The sequence below is a fragment of the Alternaria triticimaculans genome (genome assembly GCF_023758025.1).
Source record: "Alternaria triticimaculans strain BMP 0046 chromosome Unknown scaffold_18, whole genome shotgun sequence".
NCBI classification, from domain to species: domain Eukaryota; kingdom Fungi; phylum Ascomycota; class Dothideomycetes; order Pleosporales; family Pleosporaceae; genus Alternaria; species Alternaria triticimaculans.
In genome coordinates, this window is record NW_026055975.1 from 183,333 (window position 1) to 196,220 (window position 12,888).

At 53.5% G+C, this 12,888-nt stretch overlaps 5 protein-coding genes across 5 annotated transcripts; 3 read left to right on the plus strand and 2 right to left on the minus strand.

Moving 5' to 3' along the window:
* Positions 1-621: 621 nt before the first annotated feature.
* Positions 622-5,590, plus strand: J4E78_009029 (uncharacterized protein; the record flags this gene model as incomplete). The annotated part of the gene is made up of 3 exons (XM_049369627.1): positions 622-1,503; positions 2,001-3,519; positions 3,582-5,590. The coding sequence occupies 3 exons, from the start codon at positions 622-624 to the stop codon at positions 5,588-5,590; spliced, it is 4,410 nt and encodes a 1,469-aa protein (XP_049218588.1).
* Positions 5,591-5,700: 110 nt separating this feature from the next.
* On the minus strand, positions 5,701-6,722 carry J4E78_009030 (uncharacterized protein; the record flags this gene model as incomplete). The annotated part of the gene is made up of 3 exons (XM_049369628.1): positions 5,701-6,206; positions 6,260-6,605; positions 6,654-6,722. The coding sequence occupies 3 exons, from the start codon at positions 6,720-6,722 to the stop codon at positions 5,701-5,703; spliced, it is 921 nt and encodes a 306-aa protein (XP_049218589.1).
* Positions 6,723-7,789: 1,067 nt separating this feature from the next.
* J4E78_009031 (uncharacterized protein) lies at positions 7,790-8,740 on the plus strand (the record flags this gene model as incomplete). Its single annotated transcript, XM_049369629.1, has 1 exon — positions 7,790-8,740. One exon carries the CDS (start codon positions 7,790-7,792, stop codon positions 8,738-8,740), a length of 951 nt encoding a protein of 316 aa, XP_049218590.1.
* A 391-nt stretch (positions 8,741-9,131) lies between these two features.
* Positions 9,132-10,217, minus strand: J4E78_009032 (uncharacterized protein; the record flags this gene model as incomplete). Its single annotated transcript, XM_049369630.1, has 1 exon — positions 9,132-10,217. The coding sequence occupies one exon, from the start codon at positions 10,215-10,217 to the stop codon at positions 9,132-9,134; it is 1,086 nt and encodes a 361-aa protein (XP_049218591.1).
* Positions 10,218-11,121: 904 nt separating this feature from the next.
* Positions 11,122-12,650, plus strand: J4E78_009033 (uncharacterized protein; the record flags this gene model as incomplete). Its single annotated transcript, XM_049369631.1, has 3 exons — positions 11,122-12,008; positions 12,072-12,469; positions 12,598-12,650. 3 exons carry the CDS (start codon positions 11,122-11,124, stop codon positions 12,648-12,650), a joined length of 1,338 nt encoding a protein of 445 aa, XP_049218592.1.
* Positions 12,651-12,888: the final 238 nt, after the last annotated feature.

Consider the following 12,888-nt stretch of genomic DNA (forward strand, 5'->3'; position numbering starts at 1 on the left):
GAACGAGACTTACATCTGATTCAGCCCTTGAAAAAAGGGCGGCGAAGGCCGCTGCGACGACTTTCACGTAGGTTCACCATGCTTGGACTAGCAGCATGCTCATCTTTCGCAGGACAAATCGTTATCTGAATAGCTCTATCGCGATGATGACAACTCGAACAGAGCCACGGACTGACTGCCCAAATACTACCCAGACGACAATATTCACCAGCGTCGTGACGATAGTGCTGCCGGGAGCACCGCAATCGAGTGCTGAACCTCCATTCACCGAGACCGTTATAACTGCTTCAACACTGTTCGATTATGGTCAACTTGATCCGGCCGTCTTGGAGCCCACCATTTCAGAATCCAGGTAAGCAGCAAGTTCATGTTAGTAACACTGCCAGCTGACCAGATCGAAGTACGTCTACAGTAGTATTGGCTCCCCGGCCCACAATCATCAGAACTACAACCCCGGAAAATCTCCAGACTAGTACGACTGACCAACCAACTATTCCTGCATTGCCTCAAAATACTCTTCCAGGTCGTCCGACAGCAACAGGTCCTGTGCCACCTCCGGTTATACCCCCTTCATTACCCATTAACCCTCCGGCTTCCACGGTAATCTCTCGTCCAGACGAAATGCAGACTACAGTCTTACCTGGTGTTGGCCCCATTGTGATTGACCCATCACGCTCGGCTATCACAGTAAGCGATGCTACAGGAGTAATCACACCTGGACAACAGACTACCATAAACGACGTTGCAATCTCATTCGATACTTCCGCTTCGTTCGTTGTCATAGGCGGCACTACGACGTTGGAGCTTCTTCCGCCGACCTCGGCAACTCGAACAGCACCCGCAATAATCGGCGGGACGACCGTTGACATTGGTCAGGTCGCTACACAGCTCGACCCAGGCGAAGTGACTACCATAAATGACATTCCCATCTCACGAGACACTTCGGCTTCGTTCGTGGTCATTGGAGGCACACAAACCATTCCGCTTCAGGGAACTACTCGACTGCCGGGTCCATCTGTAGTGACCATAGATGGGGCGACTGTCACCGTCAGCGAGCTTGCTTCTGAACTTGAGCCTGGCGAGGTGACTGTCGTCGGTACCTTGACTATCTCACGCGACCCTTCCGCTTTGATTGCCGGTACCACAACGATAGCGATCAATGCAGCAGCAAGCAGCGTGGTCCTTGGGGGCACAACGATTGCTCCGGGTGCTCTTCCTCCTGGATTCGCTTTCATTCCCGCAACCGATGGGGGAGGCTTATTGCTGCCGAACAGTCAAACCTTGATGCCGGGCGCCATGACGACTGTCAATGGTATCGAGGTTTCACTCACTCCTGGAGAAACACCCGTGGTTGTAGTCGAGGGGTCGATGTCCATCACCGCATCTGTTACCGCGGATGGCAACGACGGCAACTCTATCAACCGCGGTAGCGGCGGGTTCGGGCAGCCAACGAGCACCACTACAGGTGTTCTAGCGGATTTCACTGGTGGTGCGATTGCGAGCGTTCATGGTGTTTGGGACGCGCTGTGCACATTGGCTATGACAAGCTTGTTTTTCGGTCTGGTGCAACGTTTGTTTTGATTTTGGACATTAATATTTGGTATACACTCAAGCTGGAAGTCTGGAGCTCGCATGCTTCTCCTAATGAATATCCAGTCATGGCATGACTTCCGCAGTTGGGTGATGCGTACGTGCCCATTGAGGCTGTTGATGATGACGTAATTACGGGGTCTAACTTCCCGTGTTCAGCTCGCAAGGTCTGCCTAATTGGTCCTGCCTCAGCCTCTCGCGAACGCATGCGCATCCTTCGCAGGCGCAATGCTTACCACTAAGACGACTTTGGCATCATTGAGGACTGGTATACACGAATGCACTCATGCGATGCCTCCACCAGGGCGTAAGCCGCTCTTCGACGATGGAGTACTTACTGGTGTCGCCCCTGCTTTGGATGGCCAGAATAGTGCACTCCATATCCTCTCCTTGACACCATGACCACGCAGCTTCACCTAGAAGATGAAGCCTCTATATCGGAGACCAACGCGCAGCATGCAATGCTTCAACAAGCACAAGCTGCTGCTTCTGCCGTCCAGACTGAAACCGCAGGATCAACGAGACATGACGCTCCCTTACAAACGACTGACCTCGTCACTCCCGATGCGACCGACGAGGAAGTTCCGCCTCCCCCATATGGCGAAATCTATGGCGAGATCCGGAACGAAAAAGACGGCCTAGGCACCAGCGCAAGCGTCACCGAAGACGGCCGTGTCAACATCCGCATCAACCAGCTCAACCGACGTTTATCTCAAGTCTTTACCCCAACTTTACGTGAACACGTTCAGAATGTTCAAGACAGCAGCCCGCCTCTTCCTGCATACATCCCACCTTCATTAGGAGGTAAAGAAGGAGTCCCACCCCCAGCCCTAAATGTGGTTATCCAGGTTGTCGGCTCGCGCGGAGACGTGCAACCTTTTGTTGCTCTCGGGAAAGTCTTGAAAGAGACCTATGGCCATCGTGTACGTCTGGCAACTCATCCTACTTTCAAGAAGTTTGTGCAAGAGAACGGTCTTGAGTTTTTCAGCATCGGCGGCGACCCTTCTCAGCTGATGGCTTTCATGGTCAAAAATCCTGGACTGATGCCCGGTTTCCGCAGTCTAGCAAGTGGAGATGTCGGCCGTCGAAGAAGAGATGTCGCGGAATACATTCAAGGCTGCTGGCGATCGTGCTACGAAACGGGTGATGGGATGTCCGACGACCACGGTTCAGATCGCTCCGCAAACGACGCCGGTTCTTTCCCCTTCGTCGCGGATTGTATCATTGCCAATCCCCCAAGCTTTGCACACATTCATTGCGCAGAGAAGTTGGGAATACCCCTTCATATCATGTTCACCATGCCATATTCTCCCACCCAGGCCTTCCCTCACCCTCTGGCGAACATTCAATCTTCCAATGCTGATACTCAACTCACCAACTACATCAGCTACGCTATGATCGAAGCCCTCTCATGGCAAGGCTTGGGCGACATCATCAACCGGTTTCGCGCTAAGTGCCTCGGCTTAGAGCCCGTGAGTATGATCTGGGCCCCAGGAATGCTTCAGCGCCTCAAAGTTCCTCATACATACTGCTGGTCTCCAGCTCTTATTCCGAAACCAAAAGATTGGGGCTCTCACATATCCATCTCTGGTTTCTACTTCTTGAATTTGGCCTCTAATTATACCCCTACGCCTGAGCTGCAAAAGTTCCTTGACGATGGACCACCGCCGGTGTACATTGGATTCGGAAGTATCGTTTTGGACGATCCGAATGCCATGACCGAACTAATCTTCGAGGCCACGAAAAAGATTGCAGGCGGAAGACGTGTACTGCTTTCTAAGGGTTGGGGAGGTATGGGTGCGGAAGAACTTCGCGTTCCTGAGAACGTCTTCATGTTAGGCAATGTGCCGCATGACTGGCTTTTCAAGCACGTCGAATGCGTCGTTCATCATGGTGGTGCAGGGACTACAGCGGCAGGCATCGCAGCAGGTGAGTTATGTGCCTACTGAGCAACCGACCAACAAGAAGCTGACCTGTTGACTTTACTTCAGGCCGACCTACGTTAGTCATACCTTTTTTCGGCGATCAACCTTTCTGGGGCGCAATGATCGCGCGAGCTGGTGCCGGCCCCGATCCAATTCCTTACCGACAACTCACATCGGACACACTAGCAGATGCCATCAACTTTTGCTTGAAGCCCGAAAGTCTCGAGCGTGCCAAAGACCTTGCAAGTAAGATCGCTACGGAACGAGGTTGCGACATGGGCGCTCAGTCATTCCACCAGTATCTCGATCCCGACCGACTTCGTTGCACCCTCGCACCATCTCGAGTAGCCGTGTGGCGCATCAAGCGCACTCAAATCAGACTGAGCGCTTTTGCCGCCTGCACATTGGCCAATGCCGGTGTTTTGGATTTCCATGACCTCAAACTCTTTAGGGCGCAAGATTATGAGACTGATGAGGGTCCTCTGGAGCCTATCTCTGGATTTGGTATGGGGATACTGAGAACCTTGGGCAGTATGAGTATGGGAATAGCTGAAATGCCTTCAGAGACGGCGAAGGCAGTTCAAGCTCCATTTGTACCTAGTAGACAGCAGTCTGACACTTCAGTACGGAACGCCGCAAAGAGGAGCGAGCCGTCGCTATTAGGAGAGAGCTCCACTTCATCAAGCTCACAACAACACCCCCATTCCAGTGCAATGGAGCGGAAACCGCTTGCTCGCTCTCAGACCACCCCCAACCTCCCCACTCCAGCATCTCGGACTCCCAGCGTAGCATCCAGCTCCAGCAAAGACAATGACATGCTGCGCCCCACTGGCCTACGAACAAGCAGAGGCTTCGGCCGCATCGTAAAAGCCGGCGTCCAATCCCCCATGGAACTATCCGTGGGTATAACAAAAGGCTTCCACAACGCGCCCAAGCTCTGGAACGACACCACCGTGCGCCCCCAAGAAAAAGTCTCTGACCTAAAATCTGGCATGGTAGCTATAGGCCGCGAATTCGGTTTCGGGTGGTACGATGGTGTCACCGGTCTCTTCACACAGCCCTGGAAGGGTGCCCAAAAAGAAGGTGCTAGTGGTTTCTTCAAGGGGGTAGGGAAGGGTATTGGGGGGTTCATAGCTAAGCCGGGGGCGGCGCTGTTTGGTATTCCGAGTCATATGATGAAGGGGGTGCATAAGGAGGTGCAGAAGCGGTTTGGGAGTAGTGTGCAGACGTATATTGTTACGAGTCGGACGGCGCAGGGGTATCAGGAGTGGGTGCAGAGTGGGGAGGAGGAGAAGGAGGATGTTGTTGAGAGGTGGGGGTTGATTCAGAAGTATTTGAAGAAGAAAGATGGGCTTGATGAGATGATGAAGGATGTTTTGGATGCACAGCGGAAGGGGAAGGCGGTTGATGAGTCTACTGCGGATTCAGTCCGGTCTGCGGATGCTTCTATCCAGGATCTCGAAAGTGCCACACTCACCTCGGAGTACAATTCGTATACTACGGATATCGAGCCTGGAGTACCGCTCGGAGCGGCGGAGACTAACGGGTCCATCCATCAGCCAGTACAAGATACGCCGCGCGCAGACGCTGAAGTAGACTCCAGTGAGGAACTACTCCAGGCGATGGCTTCCAGCGAAGTCGAAGCGCAGCAACACTCAAGGGAAGCCTTAGAATACGAAGAACAGCTGAAACAAGCCATGGCGCAAAGTCTCCAGGAACAGCGTGAGATGAACGAAGACAATGGACGGGAAGATCTCGATAGGGAGCGAGCAGGAACATCAGAGCAAATGGAAGCTGTAACGAGTGATGGATCGGCAGGCGCCCATCGACCCCCTTCGTATGACCTGGGTCATCTTGCAGGTACAACGCAAGGTGAGTTCCAGGCGCAGCACCGAGGAGAGAAGACGATGGAGGAAAAGACGGAAGAAGAAATTGTGATGGCGTATGTCAAGAAGCAAAGTCTTTTGGAGGCGCATCATCAGAGTAAGGGCAAAGGGCGGGCTTCGACTGCGGAGAGTGGGGATGAGGAAGAGTTGCAGAAGGCGCTGAGTTTGAGTATGCAGGCGCATGAGTGAGATGTGAAGGAATATGAACAGGCTTGTTTCCATATCGCATCTCTCATAAGATATATACACATTGTTGATACATGATTCTTCTCTTACATTCCATTCATGCCGTTCGTTCCTCATGCCTTCGAAGTCTCAGCCGCCATCATCCTACTCGGCGCCTTAACAACAGGCGCCTCGTCTCCGGGGCTACCACGGAACGTCCACGTCCCATCCGCGACCTGATCATCCGTAGCACTATCCAGCCTCTTAAGCTCTCTCCGCATGTACCCCACAATCTGTGCCAGCTTCTCAAAGTCAACATCTTCCTTTGCGCCGAGCAGATTACGCCAGATAGCCGCCGCAAGCATAGCGTCGCCCTTCATGAGCCCCTCATCGTACGACAGCAGCACCGCCCGCCACTGCGAGAACATATCCTTGAGGTGCTTCTGACGCAGCGAATTGGCGTTGAATTTGTGCCATATGACCAGTCTGTCCTCGGCCGCGTAGAAGGCTTGGTTGGTGAGGTGCTGGATCCATACTGGCGCGTGTGACTGGGGGAACATGCGGAAGCGGACTTGTAGCATGTACATGTGGATGAAGGTGATTTGGGCCCAATTCGAAAAAGTTGGCTTGAGTCCGAGGGCTGTGCAGAATGTATTAGCGAGAGGCTTGGGTATCCTCATTGTGAGTACTTACTGTCATACCACCACCCTTCGGCCTCGCCCAGGTGTACACCGTTCTCGTCGACGGGTATCTCGCCCCGCTTTAGCAGGGCTTGGGGTATCTTGTATTCACCGGGCTTTGTGCATTCCTTGATGAGGTCTCGTGTTGCGCCATATGCGACGTACGTCTCGGTCATCAGCGGTGCCTTTTCGCGCAGCTTCTGGGCGAGGCCAGTCACGCCTGACGCAACAGCGGGATGCGGCTTCTTGATCGCTTCGGGCCTGACATCTGCTGACAGCGATTGCGAGGCATGGTAGGCGGTGGGTGAGGTGGTGGAGATTGTTCGACGTGCTTGGCGCAGAGACGCTCGATTCGTTCGCTACGAGAGTCAATTATCCGCTCTGGGGAAGGGATCGTGGCTGTGTACCTGGAGCAGCGAGGTAGAGGACCTCAATAGGGCCTTGGAGCAGGCTGTGCAGGTGTAGCTGGACGACATGGCTGGCCGTGTTGGTTGGGACGGGCGTGGGCTGCTAGAGGGTCAAAAAGTCCAGAAGTCGCGAGTCGCGCCCTCCATCGATGACGGCACGACCCCGGCGCCGCCAACACCACCAATGAGCATCACCACAAAGCGCCTCGTCATCGCGCAAGACACCTGCAAACACCACGGCAGGCCTGACAGACGGAGATTTGACGGCGATCACGCGAGTATTGCTTGTCGAAGCGTCGAGGCTGAGCCACCGGTGCTGATACGCGGGTCTTTAGGCCCATAGGGCGTCCAGGACAATCAAACCCGGGTTTGAATACCAAGATGGAACTTCGGCTCCAACTCGTGACACCCTAGGGCTTGGTATGGCAGGTCCCGAGGAACAGGGGCGGCACCGAAGCGACATCGCCGTCGATACTTGACCCCGTGGGCAGCCTTATACAATGCCATTGTTTTCCATAACTTCAATCATTCTCCTATTCTTATCATACAGTCGTCCATCGTCCATTAGCTGATCATGGTATTAGCAATAGCTGCGAGCGGCAGCCGAACTAATCGCAGAGACAATCCCGTCTACATCGAAGTGCTCAATCCGCCACCGACCTACACAAGCGGGGACTGCGTACAAGGCCAGCTAATCGTGGTGCCCACATCACAACCTAAACGCATAAGCATAAGTCTAAAAGGCTTCTCTGCTGTTGAAGATGCCCATGGAAGAAGCGTGCACCTCGAATTCTATGGACTTTCGCAATTCCTCTACATACACGAAATCGCAGCCGATGATTTCCACCTCCGCGCCAACAACGCGAGAGATCCCGCCAGAGTTGAGCTACCTTTTTCCTTCACATTCGGAAACCATGCTACGATACCGCCTCCCGCTGGTAAGAAGTATCGCTGTACAAACTGCACGTGAGACATGTACTGACTTCGTACACCTACGTTTAGGTAGAGTATGGCTTCATCCAGGGGACCAATGGAACCACCCCCGATTCCAGCATTCTCCTGGATTCCCTTTATCTCCAACGCTCAACGGGCCCACACCCACAAGTCCACGGGTCGTATATCACCTAGAAGCGTACATGGAGTCCGACCTACCCGGCACACCACCAGTGCGTGTCCGACAAGAAATCACCTACATGCCACCAGCACCCCCCTACGACCGCTCCCTCCTGCAACCCGACCTAAACTTCGGCACCAAACTACCCAAACACTGCAGCGCAGCGAAGCTAATCCGGACACGCAAACTCCTCCCCAACTACGGCGAAAACTCCAGCAAACTCGGCCGCTTCAAAGACAAACTCGCCGACAAAGAACTCCTCTTCGGCATCGAGTCCTTTGCAGAAATCCCTTACGCCCAATTCAACGTCCTCGCCACTCCACCCAGCATTCTAGTGATCGGTTCCCCCCTCCCAGCCATCGTAACAGTGCAACACACCAAACGCTCAGAATCACTGCCCTCACCACCCGATCTCTTCATCCGACGTTTAAAAGTGCAGCTAAACGCAAAAATCAACGTCTTCCTCCCCAACGAAGCCTTCTTCAAACACCCCAGCAGAGTAACCAACCACACCGACCGCCGCACCATCGTCCTCTGCGACCACAAATACGAAACAGGTGACGGCGAGCCCCTCTACGACGGCCTCAACCTGCTCGACGTGGCGAACATCGAACTTACAAAAGACTACAACAATAATACCATCGCGCCGAGCTTCACTAGCTACGGCCTGAATCTAGAATACGAACTCCAGATCGAGATCACAGGGAGATGTGCGGATAGAGAGTGGTCTGGTATCGCGTGTACGCAGCCTGTGCAGGTGGTTACGGAGTGGCAGGCTGCACCATCGATTGAAAGTGCGGGTTTGTTGGAGGCTGGGCCGGGGCCGCTGGCGTATCATGAGCTGGATGCTGCGCCGAGGTTGTATGAGATGGCTGTTCATACCGAGGAACCGCCGCCTTATCATGATGAGCCGCCGCCGTATAATAGGATGCTTGGTAGAACTGATGTGGGGGGTCCGGTGGGGGCTGTTTGAGCGGATTAATGTGTTCGTTTTGCGTGTTCTGGTTTTTTCATGGACTTGGAGCGGGGTAAGACATGTGGGGAGGAAGTTTTGTTGATGGGTTTGTGTAAGAAGATGGAATGTTACGCCCAGATCTGTTTGAACGATGGGAAACAGAAATATCAAGGAGAAATTGGTGACTTCGCTAGGGTTGTTGCGTTGTAAGATGAGGGCTTCGGTCTAACTTGTAGGCCAACTTCACCGTGTCTTGTCCTGGATGCGGTAGAAAACGATTGCAGAGCATGAGTATGGCGGACATCCCTTCGAAGCCGTGGTTCGATTAGGCCGTGGTCACATTAAACATCTGTACTAGACGCTTTGCGCAACCCGTGCCACATGCCCACCTCCACTCCGCCTCACCATCCTACTTCTCCCCCCTCGCCCTATTCCTCTCCCTCCTCCTTTCCCGCTCCGCCTTCCTCGCCTGATTAAAACTAGGCGTAAGCCCCTCCTCATCAATCTTCGCCTTCACCAAACTCTTCTCATCCACCTCGTCCAACAGAAAGCGTCCCATATTGCCTTGCCTCCACTTCTGAATCATCCACAACGACGTCGCTTCCGTGTCTATGACCCCGCCCTTGCCCAATCTACCAGTCTTCTTCGCGATCTCAGTAAGGAGCTCGATGATGTCGTTGGTAGGCGACGCGTATTCGGAGTATAGCGACGGCGACTGGAGGTTCAGGTGGTAGAGGAGGTAATCCGCGAGCATAACAGGCGCAATGATGGTATCCTTGACGGAGCCGCAGAGCGCTAGTTTCATCATGGCTTCTGCGTCGGGGACGTATGGGATGAAGACACCGGGTGTGTCAAGCAGATATACACCTCCTCCAACACCCTGAAGCTTCTTCTTCGCCGCTGCCTCCGCTGCTTCCATGTCGTCTTCGCTCGGTATGATTTTTACGCCGCTGCTGCTCACTTTGCGCGTTACACCCGGTTGTGCGCCCGTGGCTGCGACTTTGCCTCGACCGATTCCTTGCGCGCGCAGGGCGTTGAGGAGCGTGGATTTACCCACGTTGGGCATGCCGACTACCATGACGCGGTGGCCGACTAGCTTCCACCTCTTTTGCGCATGTTCACGCAGGATGTCCAGGAGCTTGATCACGCTCTTCCGTCCGCTAATTTCGCCCTCTGCTTCTTTCCCGTTCCGCACGAACATTGTCGTAGTAGGGTGATGCCATTTCGCAATGACATCCTCATTCCGGTTGTCGCGCGAGCCACCGCCCAAATCCCTCTTCGTGTACACAATGACCCGTTCTTTTTCCTCCAGCGCATCTTCGAATAGAGGGTTGCGCGAGGTGAGTGGGACACGGTAGTCGCGGCATTCGATTACTAGGTCGATGGAGGACAGGAGCGATTTCATCTTTGCCAGGCCCGCTTTGTGGTGGCCCAGGAAGTAGGACCGCGGCAGCGACGGGATTTGCGGGAAGGCATGGCGGGGGATGAATGACATCGGTTACATTGGTGTGTTGGTGGAGGGGAAGATGTGGTGGAAGTGGAGGATGGAATTATTGTGGATGCGAGTCAGACGAAGGCTGCGTCTTGGCGAGCATGACTGGTGCGAATGTCGGCGTCTGGTCTCGCTATTGCCATTGCCATTGCTCGCCCACCTTCGCATCGCACCTCTAAATCCATCTATCTGCATCGGTCTTATCACCACATGGATTTCAACAGCGTCGCAACTTCTAACAGTATCCCTTGCAGCTCCAGATCGGCTCGTTCATATCTCAGAGCGAGGGATAACAGGCCCGTACGATGGAGATCCTAAAGCGCTACCCACCGAAGCAATAGAAAGTGCGCTCCTATGGAATCCTTGCCGTCTGCAGGTTCAATCCGTTTTCGATTTGCCTGTTCCTGAATCCTTCGAAAATCGACTCTGTGACTATAATGGCGTAGTCCCAGGTTGGAATATGCTGTCAGCATTGCTTCCCCGTCACGGGTATTCCGCGGAATACCCGCGAAATGCTTGGCACTCACCCGTAGACATACCTCATGCGACCAACCATCTTCCTCCCCAGTCTAGAGAATATGGTTCTTGATTTCTTGTCACTATTCTCTGATTGCGATTGCCTACCAGGATTTCAAGAACCGTCATGCCAGCTTCCGGTGAGAGAGAACGTTCCAATCGCAAAGGACAGTACTCCTGTAACTTCTGCCGGTCGCGCAAGATTCGCTGTGATCGACCACTGCCATGCACAAGTTGTAGGTCGCGAGGAAAGACGTGTCAATTCGATCCTACGCCAGCGGCACGCGAAGTTCAAGGCCCTCAGACACCAGTCTCGATCGGGGCTTCGCTCACACAGCAACAGCCATATGAGAGCGTTCATATACCTTTATCTTCGACCGGAAAACCTGGCATGTTGGCTGAGATGGTTGCACTCCAGATTCGTGTGCAGGAGCTTGAAGAACGTATCGCACAAGAGACTACCTTTCCTCTGCAGGCCGGCAATGACGACAGCGAAAGTGTTCGAACGACCTTCGTTTATGAAACCACTCGAGACGAAATCGAGACGACCAAACCTTCCGATATTCAAGAAACAAAAGACATGGTAAAACATCTCGAAGGCGTCTCCATGAGTCAGAGCTCTTTCGAACTGTCTACCACAAACCATGTTACCTTCAAGATCGGTCGGATCCGCACAATACCACCAAAACTGACTTACACAACGCAACTTGTTAGACTAACACTAGATATATGGCTCCCACTAAGGGAAGAAGCCACCATACTCCTCGACATCTACATCACCGAGCTCAACTACATTCAACACGTAACGCACACCCCCTCTCTACCAGCCGTCCTGGACGAAATTTACCGTCCGCTCGAAAGCGGTGAGCCTGTTCATCCCAGCAAAGTCGTTCTACTGCTAAGTATCATCGCTCATACAACGCATGTATGGAGTATGCCGGACGGACTGAACAGAGAACGTCCCCTATTCTTGTCCTCGACCCAAGCCCGCTCTCAGACATCCACTTGGATCAAGGCCACATATACTGTGCTTGATACTTTGCAAGAGGGGCCCTCACTAGCTCTGGAGGCTATACAAGGCATCATAATCTTGTCATACGTCTTATGCAACATAGAAGGTGTATCGCTACGATACCGCTCCTTGATAACAACTGGCTTATTGCTATGTCGGGAAATGGGTCTTCACCGGATCGACCACGAATCCAATGCCGATGCGGCCCAGACGCTCAAAGCAGAGGTTGGCCGTCGTGTGTGGTGGTACCTGACTGCAACGGATTGGTACGTCTCTTCTCGAGAACTCAATACATGAAAGCTACAAAGCAGACTGACCGCTCACCCCAGGCTCCTCGCAGCGCGCTACGGCGGACCCAGCGGCGGAATCTACCAAACCAACCCTCTCCACTTCCACGTAAACAAACCCCTAAACATCAACGACATCGACCTCCTCCCCACCGGCCCCCAACCCTCCCTCCCCCTCTCCCACCAAACAGACATGTCCTACTTCCTCCAACGCATCCGTCTCGCAGAAATCTCCCGCACCCTCGTCGACCAACTCACCTCGGACCCTTTCCAACGCTCCGCCCACCTCATGGCCATGGACCGCCAACTCGTACAACTAATGCACGAAACACCCGCTTTCTTCCTACTAGACTACTACGACAGTAAATTCTCATCGGAAAAGCCAAACCACGTCTTCATCCAAGCCTACTTCCTCAACACGCTCATCCACACTCAGCGCTGTAAATTGCATCTTACTACGCTGACACGTCCATCTGCGTCGATGGATACCCCAACAGCGCCTTCGTCGCGCACTGCGTGTCTGTACTCTGCCCGGCAGCTTATATACCTCGAGACGAAATTACTGCAGTCGCGGCACCTGTTTGCGAGACGGCCGCAACGGCCTCCGGCGGGGCTGTATAGTATTTTTATTGCTACTATCGCGTTACTGATGGATGCTTGTGTCAATAGGTCGGGTGAGGTACATGCTGAGCTGCAAGAAGACAGTGATTTAGCGAAAGGGTTGCGTATGATTGCTGATGCGAGGGATGATTCGCTTGCGGCGGCGAAGTTGTATGAGTCGCTCATACAGATTGTGGTGAAGTATCGGGATGCTGGAGATACGGGAGAGAAGTACGGAAGTAGTGTGCGTGGCCAGAGT